Source organism: Lycorma delicatula, chromosome 1 (assembly GCF_047948215.1).
Source record: "Lycorma delicatula isolate Av1 chromosome 1, ASM4794821v1, whole genome shotgun sequence".
Classification (NCBI taxonomy): Eukaryota; Metazoa; Arthropoda; class Insecta; order Hemiptera; family Fulgoridae; genus Lycorma; species Lycorma delicatula.
The window spans coordinates 200,349,883-200,366,579 of record NC_134455.1 but is presented as its reverse complement, the minus strand read 5'-3'; the positions used below and the strand labels follow the sequence as shown (position 1 = coordinate 200,366,579).

The 16,697-nt window shown below is 31.0% G+C and overlaps 2 protein-coding genes across 3 annotated transcripts in view; one reads left to right on the top strand and one right to left on the bottom strand.

Annotated features, from left to right (window-relative positions):
• LOC142327446 (glycosylated lysosomal membrane protein B-like) overlaps window positions 1–6,111 on the bottom strand; it is a 51,246-nt gene extending 45,135 nt beyond the window's left edge. For both annotated transcript variants that reach the window (XM_075370535.1, XM_075370543.1), the window contains exon 1: window positions 5,978–6,111. In XM_075370535.1, the coding sequence (XP_075226650.1) occupies window positions 5,978–6,079 (102 nt within the window). In that variant the 5' untranslated portion in view covers window positions 6,080–6,111. The remainder of the gene's footprint in view (window positions 1–5,977) is intronic.
• Window positions 6,112–12,088: 5,977 nt separating this feature from the next.
• The window catches only part of Vlet (COMM domain containing 10 protein valette), a 38,393-nt gene continuing 33,784 nt past the window's right edge, over window positions 12,089–16,697 (top strand). The window contains exon 1 of the mRNA XM_075370525.1: window positions 12,089–12,248. Coding sequence (XP_075226640.1) covers window positions 12,211–12,248 — 38 coding nt within the window. The 5' untranslated portion in view covers window positions 12,089–12,210. The remainder of the gene's footprint in view (window positions 12,249–16,697) is intronic.

Genomic DNA, 16,697 nt, shown 5'->3' with positions numbered 1-16,697 from the left:
AAGAGGAGGGGAATTCCTGGGGTTTTCTGGAAGAAAAAAGTTATAAAAGAATATAATAACATAGTAACAACTGTATAAAGTGATGCTAATGAAATGGCATGATAAAATGGATATGTCCCTGATTTCTACTTACCACGTAGTATGACAACAGTGGTAAAATAGGGTGATGCCATGAAATCAAAACTCAGAATAAGTTGTTGATTATAGAAAATTTATGGGTGGTGTATATTTGAAGGAACAATAATACAACCACATTTACTAGAACGGAAAGAATATTCTGAAGTGATATGTAAACCCTTTTAAAAATTTACTAAATGTATAAATATATATATATATATATATATATATATACACACACCCTTTTGTAATTTACAAAATACTTAAAAAAAAAAGGACTCAAATTTTAGAGTGCAATTAATTGATCAGTTTATTTTAAAAATATATGTCAATAAATAAGCCTAGCACATAATGACTATCCCCTGAAATACCACTTTTCAGGCTAATTGAAAACCATTTCACCAAGAGAATTCTCCCATCGCTCAGAGAAAAAAGTTAAAACCATATGGAAGATATGTAGTATGTAACAGTATTAGAAAACAGAAAGAAACAAAGTATCGATGTCGATATTGTGAAGAGTGCACAACGTGTAGAACACTTAAATTCACCATACAAAAATTATTTAAATGCTGAACTAATTTGTATATCAGTAAATTGTTTTTTTGTTTTTTTTTTATTATTGAAATGTTAATACACAATAATGAATTATTATAACTTGTAACAACAAATTATTATAATTTATCATTTTTTTATAAGAATAACCAAAAATTTTTATCAACATCAAAAAATATTTTACATAATTTTTTTCTTTTACATGTTTTAATTATTTTTTTTAATTCTGCCCAAACATTCTGTATACGATTCATTATGATATGAAAAAAAAGTTAAATTTAGTAATAAATAAATAAGTAATTCTAATATAACAATCTATTAAAATAAGTAAACTTAAGTCTATACAAGAAGAAAAAATGTTTTTGATGAACAACACACTGAGTGGTAAAAATACAATCTCATATTTTAAAGAAAACATTGTAGCAACTTAAAAATACATATAAAACCAGTCAAAAAACGGCCTACAAGAAATTTTTTTACACTAAGTGAACTAAAACAGGTCAGTGGTTCTGGTGTCAGGTCACAGTCATTATTTAAGACCTAACACCCCACATACTGCTTAAAAAAAAAATTAGTACAGAATCTTTAAAGTAAATTGAATTTATCATTATGAGCTCAGCCTTTGCCCTTGATCTAAAATGAAAATTAACTTTTTTAATATAACCTGTCAATAAATGTTTAGTGACAAGTAAAAAATTTTAATTAGTTTTTCTAAATTCAAAGAAAGTATTTGGGTAGTTTCAAGTAACAGACTATTTTTTCATTAATATGATTAATGACTTCTCAATGAATATTTCTGAATATAAAAATATAAATTAACCATATGCATAATGAAGGAGACATACAAAGATGGATGAAAGCAGCAAAATTTGCCCAGTCTAAAGACTGAGTATACTTTAGTACTGACAATTAAAAAGGAATTGAAGCAAACGCAATTAATAATATAATGAAATTTAAATGTACTTCAAGTTTAATTTTAAGAAGAATATCTTTTACAAAATCAGTCGATCTGTATTCAGCTCATTATGTCCAAAATAGTCCATTCCACCCAGATCTGCTGTAACACATGTTAATCACTGTAAAAATTAAGAAAGCATTACCTTGGATATCACAGTTACCTTGTGATGGTTTGGAAAATTAAATATAAATACTTGTTTAATATTTTTTTAATGATTTGCATAATGGCTGCAAGCAAAATAGGTATAACAGGAATATAGATATTCTGGGAAGAGACATTACACAAGAAATTCAAATGAAATAAATTTCAAACAATGAGTACAGATGGAGCTGAAATGGCTACAATCATTCAAGCAATAGTGAAATTTAGAGATACTTTAATTGTAAAATCGTTATTAAAACACAAAACACCATTTTGAGTAAAAAAAAAACCTCGGCGACAGTAATTAGCTACAAAAAAAATATCTTGCACTGTTTTTTTTGTAATTATAAAATTTTCAGATTATTTCACTTTGAAGCTGTTTGAAATCCTGTTATCATTGGGTTAACCAGTAAAGTCATCACCCATCCATTTATTTATTATTATAAATTAATAAGTCTTTATATGCAGAAATGTTTTTATTGTAAATGATCAAATGGGTCATAATACAGCAGTAGTCTACGCATAGACTACTGCATTTATCAGTCTAGGCTTATCTACTACAAACATAAAACATACGGCACCTTCAATGATGTAAATTATTATTTCTGTGATAGCTGGACAACATAAAAATAAAAACAACTTTGTTAACATTTACCCAATTTGTTAAGTTCAATGGAATATTTTTTCTTCATCTCAGAGAAGAAACACATTTAAGTTTTGCACTGGAAAAATTACTGGTATTGCATCAAGTACAAATTGTATAAGTACAATTAAACTAGAATTAAAACAAATCTACAAATACCGAAACAATAACCCAGGCAAAAATGACATTTTTACCACTTTCGCATACACTATATCATTTTACATAAATTTAAGATACAAGCAGTCAAAAACTGACTATTATTTATATGAAAGAAGATAGAAATAGGCTTCTTATTTGTTCTGCTACATATACTTAATAAACTAAAAGTCTGTTTATATCTGTTCCATATGAGTTATTTAAGTCTTAAACTAGACAAAAAATCCCATTGTAAATCCAATGTTTTAACTTAATTCTTATATCCTAAATATAACAAACCAAAACTTTTAATATCTTACTTTGCAGTTGTAAAATTCTTAATTAAGATGATTACGAAGTAACTATATATCTTAATAATTTTATAAGTTATTAAAAAAGTCATAGATGCTAGCAACAACAATTTTTACTAGATGACAGTGGACAATCTTTTTTTTCTTGAGCACAGCTGATCATAAAATGAATGAGTATATTTTTTGGTTCTACAGATATAAAAGAAAATATGATGAAAAAATTAAATATTTCTAAGATGGTGTTTCATCACTAGTTGGTGATAACTCATTCATTATCCCTCCACAAAATACACAATAATATAATAAATAATATAAATACACAATAAAATATTTCTGAAAATCCTATTCTTTGAATAAAGTTATAATGTTTTACAGAATATGAGGGCAATATGGTTTTAAGTTTACTTAGAATTTATAGACACTGGTAGTGGAGATATCAATTCCAAGTTATTTCTAACAAACTTTCCAGGGCTTTGTATAATGACTTGAACTACTGTCATAAAATTTTCTTTGTTAAACATGTTCAAGGTTGTAAACTTATTGGCAAATCAGGAACAATCCCTCTAATCGCAAATTGATTATTTAACTTGTAAATTGCTTATCAAGTCAATAATGGAAACTTTGATATTTTCCACAAACATTTCAAAAGCTGCTACTTTTCAAAACAAGTAAAAATTGTTATTTGTCTCATCCAAACTGCAAATGAACATGCTTTTCTACTGTTAACATACTACTGTTATTCATTGTTCCCTGACAGCAATAATGTTAAACTGCCTGCCAAGGGCAGGAACCTACGCAGAAAAGCAACAGGCAATGTTGCAAACCATTGCATAAATACTCGAAGTTACTGTACTAATTATAAAAATTATTAATATTTGTAAATTTTTTTTTCAAATCATCTGCTTAATTTTTCTATAAAAACAGACTTAATAATAAGCTGAAGTATAAGTTTGTTTCTATACAGACTTATATTTCAAGTAAAATATATTTCAACTAAAAACAGAGGCAGATACAAAGCTGTTAAATAAGACATAAAATGTGTTGTTCACTTACATATTTGAAAAATAATTTGAAATTACATTACTTATCATTTAACATATAACTGTTTATTGTATTAGTAGAGAAGAAATAAAAATATTGGTAAGAAATGTTGAAATATAATACATAAATCTAGTAGTTAGTAGTAATGAATAATACACACAATATCATCTGTAAAGTTTTCTCTAAATGTGACTAATTGTTATCCTCAATATTAACAAGAAAAATAAAATATTAATAAAGAATTTTTTTCCATGTTCTTGAGACATGGAACACTGCTCATATATCATGGTTAGATTTTCTCACTCATATTCATTCACTGCTGGAGAATACACTTCAATCAAATTCTGTTGAAAACTGGGAATGAACCACTACTACTGTTAGTTAGAACAGTTATATGCATGAGGTATGCAAAAAGACAATTACTAAATAATCTATTGGTAATTGGTGGCCCTAGTATGCACATTGATATTGACAAAACCTGCTTCAAAAGAGAAAATTTAATAAAGGAAAAGTATTGCCTCATGAATGGGTGTTCAGCATAATTTGCCAAGAAACTGTTTTTTTCAAAACAGTGCTAGACAGATCTGCAAAAACTTTGAAGCCAATCATCCAACAATACATTGCACCAGGGACTACTGTTTTCTCAGAATACAGAATACATTACTGAATGGACAGCATACAGTATTCTCTGGCAGCATTATATACATCAGATGGTGAATCACACATTGCATTTTGTTGATCCACAAACTTGAGCCCATTCTCAAACAGTTGAATGTATGTGGGCGAAGGCAAAAAAATGGAACAAAAAACATTGGGTTACAAGCCAATCAATGATAGATTCATACTTGGTTGAATACATAGGGTGGCGGTATCAAAATGAAAATTTTTCTTCAATGTATTGTAAAATTTATACCGCCCAAATAAATTATCCTTCATATTTTGAATATTACACATTATTAATGTTCTGTATTATAGGCCTATAATATTCTTAATACCTTCTTTTGTTTTTTCTCATCTCTTTAAGTATTTTATTTTTATATAGTATATGTTTATTACTGTGTAGTTCATGTTTATTATTAAATAAAGTTAAAAATACCCATTTGTAAAAAAAAAGAAGGGATTTTAATTGAAGAAAGCAATAACACTGTAATCGATCAAACACTGAATCATTATTGTTCTGACAATAATCTGGCGCCACCAAGTCGCAGCTAGCAGGCATGTCAGTCATGGTGTTGCTGGCAATATGCAACAATGATGTCATCTATGCATATACGGAGGCGCATTTACACTGTTTCTAACAAAAACACAAATGCTGCCACTTAATGTAAAAGATCCAATTTAACCAACTCTTATTCAAATGTAAATATCAAATAAGTAGATATTAGCATTAAGGAATCTGAAAAAATAGTAAACCAACCTGAACATAAATTTTATTATTTTCGATATAAATGAAGAGATAAAAAGAAAATACAGAATACAATAATAATTTCTCAACTACAATTAACAGAACATCATAACAGCCAGTTTTAGGAGGTGTACTATTGAAGTAAATAATCATATTTAATTAGTTCAATAATTAGTATTGAACTAAATAATTAGAACCAATTGAAAAAAATGAATTAATGCAGTAATCTTGTTGAAATGTTTATTCTGTTCTCTTTTGAAAATGTTTAACCACTCGTTACCAACAACAAGTTCCTAAATTTAACCCCAAACAGTGCATAAAAACTACTTAAAACATTATGAACATGTTTCGTTAATAACGACTCAATTACAGAGAACAACCAGAGCATACAGCAAAACAAAAACTGTTTTTCGGTATTATAGTTCTTTGCTAACCTCTAACTCTACAGCTCACCTGGGCTTTTAGAAATTTATTATAATCCATACAATTTGCAATCACGAGGGAAATACAGAACTTACAAAAATCAAAAATTAAAATGATCATGAATTCAGCCACGAAACTACTATCTAAAGTATGAAAATATATGATCTTTATCACTATCCTGACGACGTAGTTATATAAACCAACCAACTAGAACTACTTTAAGCAATTGGTCTTAAAATAATACAAATTACCTTTCGTTTATGCGCTATTACTTGGCTGGAGTGAACAATTAGAATACAAAACAAACAACAAAACCACATTTTTTTAAATTCTATAAACATAAGTAACCACATCGGTAAACAACTACACACCACAACTACTACAATTGACTAAAATACAATTCCAGCTTTTAAAGTAAAAGTGTGGCCAACATTAAAACTCTTTAAAATAACAGAATTATTATCTTTCTAAGGGTTTTATGTTATTTTTGCCTTCTAACTCCATTAAAGTCTATATATATATATATATAATATAAAAAATATTTTTAATATGTATGTTTATAAAAAAGAGGCATTAGAATAAGTTGGTATTACATTTCTCTTAAAATGTTCAATACAATGGATAGTCTAAAAAAAATTGTCTTACATTTTATAAAAAAAGTAACTTCTAATTATTAACTTTAATGTTAAAATAATTCCTACTAATAATAAAATGTTTATAAATGTTAACATTTATTATATTATATTGTCCGTAATTGTCGGTATTGACTGGGCAACACCCGGACCTACGTTCAAGAGTGTAATTTATCCAAGATGTAACACCATAAAATCTACTTAAGAGTGCCATTCCCGTTAAATTTGCTTTCTTCATTTCTCCGTATTTTTCAGTACTCAACAGATACCGTTTTTCTTTGATACTACCTTCTCAATTACGCTTATCTTTTCAATGGCTCAATAAAGATCCAACCGCAAATTAGGACAAGGTGTGATTTAGAGTCAAAGCAAATGTATTACAGTAATGCTTACAACAGATAAATAAAGAAAAAACAGAAATTTTACCTAAAATAATTCAACTTTGTTTAGCTGAACTTTGCGGCATGTTTCCGTAATGGTGCGTAAAATTATAGCAGTCAAATTATGTGAAAAATGAGTATTTCTGCAGGATAGGAAAATTTCGTAAAAGAATGAGAAAAATGTTAACACTGATAACTTTCAAAGATGTGCAGTAGGAAATATTACACACAGTTTTCGTATATGTCTTAAAACATTGCTGACATTAAAGAACTTGTCGCCTTTTTAAAAATAGAAATACTGGATTGAAACAATGAATTGTATGAATGGACTTTACGGAAAGATTCTTAGAAGTATGAATTAAGAAACTAATACTAAGGCTGAATTAATAAGTAGAAAAACATGACATACGTTTCAAACGGTAAATTATTTAAATAAATGAAGATTCACAGATGGGTCGGAATGGGTTATTTTTTCTGACATGTCATAAAATTACTCCACTATGGCTATGGACTGATTTGAAAATAACCATGAGGGCGTCTTCCAAAATAAGTTTGGATGCGCTCTCAGGAAATATAAATAAATCTCATCTTAAATTATTATATCAGTAATAGGTCTAGTTCTGGAAGAGATCTCATCTGCCTGAAAGAAAGTTTTGTAAATAAATTGTTATTTACATATTGAGGTAGACAAAATGTAATGATTAAGTAAAGGAGGAACAGGATACTTTGTCTAAAACCCAGGGAAGGAAATTAAGACTCGACACATAAACCCAAGAAGGGCTTGTCCAGTAGGCACCAGTGATGAAACTGATTCTAACATGATTTGGAACATTGAGAATAATCAGATAACAGTTCTTAGCTTACAAGTATACCACAAAACCTAGTCATTATTGCCTTGAATCAATGTAGTACATAAATAAAATAATACATCATGATGAGCTCCCTATTTCATGTCAGCTAAATGTATGGTAATGTTCAAGCTCTGCCAGTCCCTTGAAATAAGATCCAGAATCTGGTTTTTCCATAACTTTTTATCAAATATAAGTCTTAAGAAACAAACTTACTTCTTATCCTACTTTATAATTGCCAAATTTAAATATTGGGTCAGAGTGAAGCTTTCATTTTTTACAGAAATGAATGCAAAAATTTTTTTTTCACCTTTTGTAGTTTATAAATCTGATAATAACCATAGATGAGGTTGTATAGTAAATTACTAAATTATTTGTAGAAAGGCCTACCCACATGGCTGTAGATAACCTCAGTCAGGGAGTTGATTGCTATGATGAAGAGGATTCCACTGAGTGAGATCACCATTGTTTCTGGAACACCATTGTTGTAAATAAGCAGTCAGAGCTGTGATTTTAGTTTGGAGGTTAACTTTTAAGTAAAAATCATGTAGTTTTTTTTTAAGAATACCATTAAGTTCTGAATTACTATTATTTTAAGTAACTTGCTTAGGGTGAATTTACAGATATTGTATTACAGCAACCTTTTCTTTTTCTAATGGGGTCTTCCCTTTTTTTAGTTAGGCACAATGATAGCTTCTCACCATTTCTCATGGATTAGTTTTCTTTTCTAGAGAAGTTACTTTTTAGTAGTTGTTTGAATTCCACCTAGTAAGTCTTCGTCATGGAATTCAGAACTGCTTATTAGAAAAAAATGAGACTTAATGTGCCAACAATCACCTTATTGTTACTTAAAATTGTCTTTTTTTTGCTATAAATAGGTTAAAATTTGGATTTTTTCAAAAATACTTTCTATACTTCTTTTGATGGAGTGTTTTAACTTATTATTATAGTATTCATAAAACATAAAAGAAATCTTTAAATTTTGCATGTCCATCCAGCCCTCTGTGGTTAAAAGAGTCGCTTGCGCCTGGTCTTCTAGCAGTGGTCGTGAATTACTTCGAACTAACAGGAGGCAGTCATCAGCAAAAGCCTGGGTCATGACTCCTTCTGGGAATGTCAATCCCAGAAATCCGTCGAATACCAGGTTCCACAGCAAGACCCCAAGAATGGAACCCTGAGGGCTTCCTCTGGTGACTGAGTTTTCCACAACTAGGTGCGCATCCTTAAACAGAGCCGTACGGTTAGACAAATAGTCATATACCACAGCCTGCAGGGCTACGAAAACATTGCGGCATTCCAACTCATAGGGAACAGAACTCCAACACAAGGAATGAAATGCTGCCTCTATGTCAATAAGAATTGCCAAAACATATTTACAGTCAGCACTTTCCACATCGGCAAGAGATTTAAAATGCAATCCTCGGTGCCAACCCCTTTCATGAAGCCGTATTGGCCTCCATTTAGAAATGAGTTCATAACGATGTTTTCCCAGAGCCGTTCCACAACCAGCCTTTCAAGCAACTTGCCAATTACCGGCAAGAGGCTAATGGGTCGATAACTGCTGACCTCACTCGGATCTTTTCCTGATTTTAAGAGCATCCTCATCAAAGCCACCCTCCAACGAGTCGGAAAGCAATCCCAGCTAAGGCAACCTGACAACAGTCTGCCAAGCGGCTCTCTTATGACAGGCAGCAGATGATAGAAAATATCCGGGTCAAGTTGGTCAATTCCCGGTGCTTTTCTCAGTGCCATTCGAGAAACGACTCGGTCTGTATCTATGGGTTCCACAGCCCGTACGCCAATGGTGTCTCATCTATCCTAACGCCGACTCCTGCTTCACCCTCCGGAGCATCTGGAAACAGAGTATCCAGAAACGCCTGGTAGGTCGCCACAGATGTTAAAGTGTGGTCCCGACCACCATAGCCGCATCGAACACTGGACAGCACGTGCAATGGCTTTGGCCGATAACATGACTTAGCGAGCTGCCAGGGGCTGCGTTACAACTCGCGAATAAAGCCTTGTCAAAATTTGAGTTTGGCTTCCTTGATAGCATGAACGTACTCATTACGGGCGCGCCGGTAGATCTGCAGACCCTCAGCGCACACGTCGTCAACGATAATCCCCGTTAGGGGGAGATCACGGTCATATCTCACGCCCCTACTGGAAGTAACAAATCTGAGAAGCACAACCGAAGGACAGAAGGAATGCTCGGAACCGGTACTTTCCGCACACCGCAAGAGGACTTACTGAGCAATACGCAGTTTGTTACTATGTATAAAATGACTAGTCACAGTATCAAACGATTTACTGTCATCGGCTGACCAAATATCGGTAGTTACTGAAATACATTTTATTGAGATTAACATATTTTTCATTTTCTCCGATAAGTAAATTTGTGGTAGCGTTGAACATAGGTGAGGTTGTCGAACAGCGGAGTTTCGATATCGTACAGAGCCCATACATGGTCAAGGGTGATCTGCCAGGTTTCCAAGGATGGAAAAGACTTTTCGTTGGATAAGACAGTAAAGCCGCAATTCCGTGTAGGAAGTCTTTAGATAGTGTTTTCCTACGGCAGGCCTCTGACACGCAACATGTTGCCAAACTTGCCGTGAATGATTTGGATCTAGTAGTTGTTAGTTCGTACTTCCAGTACGGGGATCCCACTGAACAGCATTTGGAAAAATGGGATAGGATGCTTAGGTTGGTACAAGGTTGTTCGATTCTGATAGGTGTTGATTCGAACGCCAAATCGGCTCTTTGGCACAATGGGATCACGGATGTAGGCGGTGAATTGGTCGAAGGTTTCATCGCGCAACACAATTTCGGATGCCAGGATGCTTTTTACTGAGCTTGCCCAAGAGAATAATAATAATAACAATAAATAAAACAAAATAGAAAATAGCAAAAGTATAAATAATGAGGGTTTAAAATCCTCATTATTTGTAGTTTTCATTATTTAGTTACTTTACTTTATATATTTTCTTTATTTATTCTTTTGAAGGATAAAAATAATGAGGGCTTGCTTTCATTTAGAATCGTAAACATGATTTTTTTGGCCTTGTAATTACAACTAAACATATTTATTGGCAAAACACGTGAGTCAAATCAAATTTTTACTCAAGATGTAATCAATTTTGGACACCTAATAATCCCATTCCTAGCGTTAGCGTTAGTTTTAAAAATCTGTATGTTTTTACAATTACCATCTGCTTTTTTAATCATTCTTTTTAATAGCTTAATTTAAAATCTGTCAGCGTTAGTTTTAGAAATAATAATAGCTTTGATTAAAAAACATAATAAATGAACATTTTTTTGAAAATAAAAATTATAAATTTATGATTTCGCTATTGTGTGTTTTATCGAACTCCTTAAGTTTGCTATAAGGTTAATGATAAGTTTATTGATAATCGTCTAGTATGCCTTCAGCTCTTTGGGGTCGATTTACATTGTCGGTCTTTGCAAAACGTTGTCACGCTCAAATCTCGTGCGAAACGTAGTTCCACACAAACCAATATTTTTTTCATTATTTTTTTGTGATAATAGAACCAACAATTTTTAAAAACAAAATTTTTGTGTGTGTCTGTGTAAGTAACTGTGCGCATATTAGTAATAATATAAAGTAAATATAAAATAACATGGATGTGATAAAAAAAACAAAGACGGAATCAATGGATCCCTCAAAAATAAGGTATGGTACAAGCTATATTATTTTAAATTACTCATTTTGTCATTTATAGCTTTAGAGAAATTAGTTAAAGATAAATTTTCTAGTTATAAATACTTTTACTTGTTCTAGTAGTGAACGCGTTTACGCAAATAGCTGATTTCGAAGTCGAGAATTCTAAGGTTCAAGTCCTAGTAAAGGCAGATACTTTTATACGGATTTGAATACTAGATTGTGGATACCGATGATCTTTGGTGGTTGGGTTTCAATTTACCACACATTTCAGAACTAGTGGACCTGAGACTACATGACTAAACTTCATTTACACTCATTCATATCACCCTTATGAAGTAATTCCTGACGGTTCTTCCGAAGGTTAACAAGAAAAAAAAGATATAAAACTTTTAATGAGTTGAAAAAAAATATATATTTGGCTCTCATTCGCTGTAGTTGATGATAAACAAAAATTGTTTTATGGGGCTTAAGATAAAATTTAATTGTTTAAGATTAACTCGGTTAAATAGCACAGTTAATGAAACTATTTTATAATCAGAAGTAATAAATTTGCCGAATGTCAATAAATATTAGTGATAGTCACGTGTGGAAAACAATAAATAAATAAATAAAACAAACGCAGGCTAGAATTTGGTATGGTAGGAGGATCCCCCACTACAAGCTATGCATAAAAAAAGATTGCTATGAATCGAATCGAATCGTAATTGAGAATGATTTGGTTTCCCGTTGCCTATCCATTTCATTGTTAAGAATCGGTTTCTCCTGCAAACCGATTCTCGATTCTTTCGTTCAGTATAAAGAATCGAATCGAAGGAACGACTCGTTCACGATTCTTCCCATTACTAGAATGGTTGGTATTAGCGAATGCAACTGCAAGATTTGGTTGTAAATGAAATTTTCGAAAAATATATGATTTAGTTCTAGAGATTGAAAGGATTTTTTAAAATGTCAAAAGCTTCATTGTGGATAAGTGTAACACCAAGGTTAGTGTTATGGCTTAATAAGTTATTTTCTGAAAATGATAAGCCCGTTTCTTTTGTAAATATAACCTATTAGTAAATGTAGCATTCATCATTTTAATTTTTAATGCAGATGGCTGGCTACATATTAAAACAATTTGAATTTGTTTGATTAGCATATCGGGTCTTAACAAGTTTTTATTTCTGAAACGATTCTGGCTTACTAATTCTAAGAAGCTGGCATCTGCTGCCCCAGTGACGAAGGAGCCAAACAGCATTCGCCCCCCACCCTGTTCCAACCTGTAAAGGATGTTCAGTTCACTTAACCAAACTTTGTTTTTGATAGATTACATACATAGACAATAATAGGTTTAATTTTTTACCATTTCTTGAGCTGATTTTAATAACCTGTGTGTTTGATAAAACATAACAGCATACTTCAGTTATTTTCATTCCAGGAAATTTCATATTTTTTTTATTTAATAATATTTTACCTAAATTCTTTTTGCGACTTTAAAATTGAAAGAAAGATTTTTTTAAAGTGCTTATAGTTAATGAAAAAAAGACCTTCACTATCATGACTGTTGATATTATTATTTATGAAATTATTTTAATCAACAACTCTTGACCATTTTTATAACAACATACTTGACCATTTTTTGTGCCTGAATAAACAGGTGGCAGCAATGACTCATGGTTCATCAGAATAAGCAATTATAGTATTATTTTTTTACGATAATAATATTTGAGCCATGCAATATTATTAAACCAGCCACACTTATCATTACAAATTAATATTGTAACTTACTTAGTTACACAAGAAATAACATCATGCCTGCTTGTTGTATGTATATGTAATAAAGTTCAATAGTTTCAGTTTTTATAAGCATTTTATCACAATTAAAAATTGTATATTTATAATAAGAAGGCAACACAAAATTAAGGCCATACTAATGGTAAAAACTGTGTGCTGATTTATTATAAAAACATATTATAGAAACAAATATAGTAAAACAATGTTGTCACATTGATATGGGAATATTTATAAAATAATTGTAGTAATTGGGTAGTAGTTGAAATTTACTATTCACTAAATTATTTGTTACCAACTAACAGAATTGCTCTAAGATATTGCCTGCTGTAGTATTAATTTATACAGAAATTCTCTTTTAACAAATATGATGTTACATAGCAAATTTAGCACATTTGTTAGGATGCACAGTTTATTAACTTATTCATCTTCTGGTCATTCCATATAAAGTCATCCATTTAACATTAAGCTGTTGTATGACCATTTTTAATTTTTGTGTATTCATTCTCTCATATTTCAAGAGTTCAAAACCAATTTTTTTTCTTTTTAAAAGATTGTTAGTATTGTTTGTACATTAAATTTTATAATGCTTTTTTTAATACCATTTTTTAACTTTTGCAGTTTTTCCAATATCTTGAATACTAACTAACTTAGTGACTTGAAACAAAAATCAATGAGCATCTTAACATTTACTTTTTGTAATACATAAATTCATTATGTACCATTAAATATGTGAAAAGATTATTTGGAGGTTACACTTTCAACATCATACCAGTTCAGACATTTTCTTATCAGTTAACATGGTACTAAATTATGTTAATGAGAGCATTTATCAAATTAACTTTATTGTATGGCTAAACAAAAATATTTGGAATTTTATTTAGATTTTGTAAGTACAAGATCTGGTTCTTAAAAGAAAAAAATTATACTTTCATGTTTTATATTTTTTGGTAATATTGTAACTATATTATCAGTGTAGTAATTTTTACGGCTTATTCCACTCCTGTGGGGTTTCAAACCAATCCATTTCTGAATTTTTATTACCCATCCCATCTGAGGCATCAAAAATTGTACTTTTTGAGAAATCTTGCATTTTTGATCTTTTTACTTGCTTGTACGAAGTAAAGGAAGTAGTGTTGCTATTGTGAAAAATGTTGGTTTTCAGATTTAAATGAAAATCTCTGAATCCATTTTGACTAGTTTTGGTGTGATGTCTGTATGTACATATATGCGTTTGTATCTCCTCGCATAACTCAAAAATGATTAGCTGTAGGATGTTGAAATTTTGGATGTACGACTGTTGTAACACCTAGTTGTCCAAAACAATTTGGATTTTGGACTTTTTCTTAACTGGAGTAATAAGCCCTCATTGAGAGGTTTTTAACGATATATCATAAGTGTTACTTATTTTCATTGGTTCCAGAGTTATAGCCAGATAAAATTTTAATTAATTAAATATTTGGATCTTACAAGGGGAAGGCACATCAGTTCAAATCTGACTTCGTCTCCTTTTTTTTACCTTTTTTTTCATTTAAATATATTGATTTATTAATTAATTATTAACCTGTGATTGTAAAAAGGTTTTACAGTATATAATAATTCAGTAATAACAATTTTAAAAAAAAGTATTAAAAATATCAGAAGTTATTAATGAAATAAAATTTTATATACTTTTCATTTTAAAAAATTGTGTATATGTAATTTAATAGGCGTACAAGAAGTCATGTGGTGATCACATCAGATTTTTAAAAAAATAAAGGACGAGGACATCAAACTGAAAAATTCATAAATAGTCTCTCTAGAACTATATTAAGCAGTAGTATAAGTATTAAAACTGACCCTGCAATTCACAGTGAAATTCACTTTAGGAAAAATTGAAATTTTTGACTTCTAAATGCTGACGCAAAGCTCATTTTAGAGCATAAGCAAACAAGATAGGAAAATGATGTACATAATGAAATATGTAGTAATTTCTGTGGGAAAATAATGGTTTTTGTTTCAGGTCTCTTAAGTCAATTTGTTTCTGAGATACTGGAAAAACTACATACGCCAAAATTTGCCCGTGGGGCATTGCAAAATTTAATGTAGCTGATACAAATAGCTTTTTAAAAATAAAAAAAAATTAGTCTTGTACTCAAGTATGAGAGAATGAATATACAAAAATCAAAAGTGGTCATGTAACTGTCGTAGGTGAATTGAAATGTCAGGCTTATAAAGAGTGCTGTCATTTTTCAATGCACCTGGCAAATTGGAAAATTATGTAGCAATTTCTAATCAGCCTGATATTTTTCATGCTTATTATAATGTGCCCGTACAACCTTTAGGCTAATTAGAAAATGTACAATTGTTTACTTAAACAGCCTGGTTTCATCCATGCTTACTGCAATAAGCCATATCTCACAAGGCGTATTAAAAAGAACAGTACAGCTCAGTCATAAAAAGCCTGTCAAAACATGCATAACAATAGATGGTGACTTGTCAGAATGTGCACAGTGACAGCTGGTGAGAAGCTTCTTTCACACTGCTCAGTAGCAGTTGAATTGTATCAGGTGCTCACGTTTTCATTCTATATAGTATTCTGCTTAGTGATATCATGTGTTTTTATTTGTCAGTTAGCATAGGACATTTTGTGTTTTTTATTTCTTCTTTGTGTGTTGTCATCAAGACTGAACAAATTAAAAAAATGTTTTTAAAAATTTGAAGGACAGTACGCAGGACACTAACAATGGTAGGAATGAACTTTATAAATTGAAGTTAAACTTTAGTAAAAAAATGAATAACAAGAGATGATGTAGTTAAAAATCCATGGACTAATCCAACTGTAGAAGAAACCATCCATGAAATTTTAGAATCTACTAATCCCTGAAAAAAGACCAGTAGGCAATATGCATTTGCTAGAAAATATGACAATGGAGGTGGGTGAAAAAAGAGAACAAAACATGCTGCTGAAGTTGCATTTGAATTGCTGAAAATATTTGTAGACTTTGATGCACCTCACATTTTGCAGAGCGACAATGGGCGTGAACTTACTGTCAACGGGATCAAGAAACTTTCAGCTATGTGGCATGATTGTAAAATAGTCCATGGAAGACCATGACATCCACAGTCACAAGGGTGTAAAGTGTTGCAACCAAGATGTTGAAAATATTTTACGTGCTTGGGTGGATGACAACAGAAGTTTAGATTGGGTAACAGGGTGCCATTTTGTTCAGTGGCAAATAAACTCCTCAAAACATAGAGTCATAGGACCAAGCCTGTACACAACACTTTTTGGGACAGAACAAAGATTAGGATTAGATTCAATGAATATTCCACCAACAATATTAGAAAAAATTGACAGCAAAGAAGATTTGGAACAGTTTAGAGAGGGCAGCAAGGAAAGAGAAATTGCACAGGAAGAAGAAAATTAAGTCGTTAACTTGGAAAAAGAGATGTGTTCTGTTTGTTCACGCAGTTTGAATGAAACATCATCTGTATTGTGTTCTATGAAAATTCATGTAACTTGTTGTCAAAGCATTGCTTCAAGCTCTGAGGAAAATAATGCCGATTATCACTGACATTTGCTAACGACAAGAAAAAATAATAAAGGAGTGTCAAAAAGCACATGTAGGCCAGAAGAGAGAAGCAGAAAAAATTATTGAAACTACCGGAAATTATCTGAA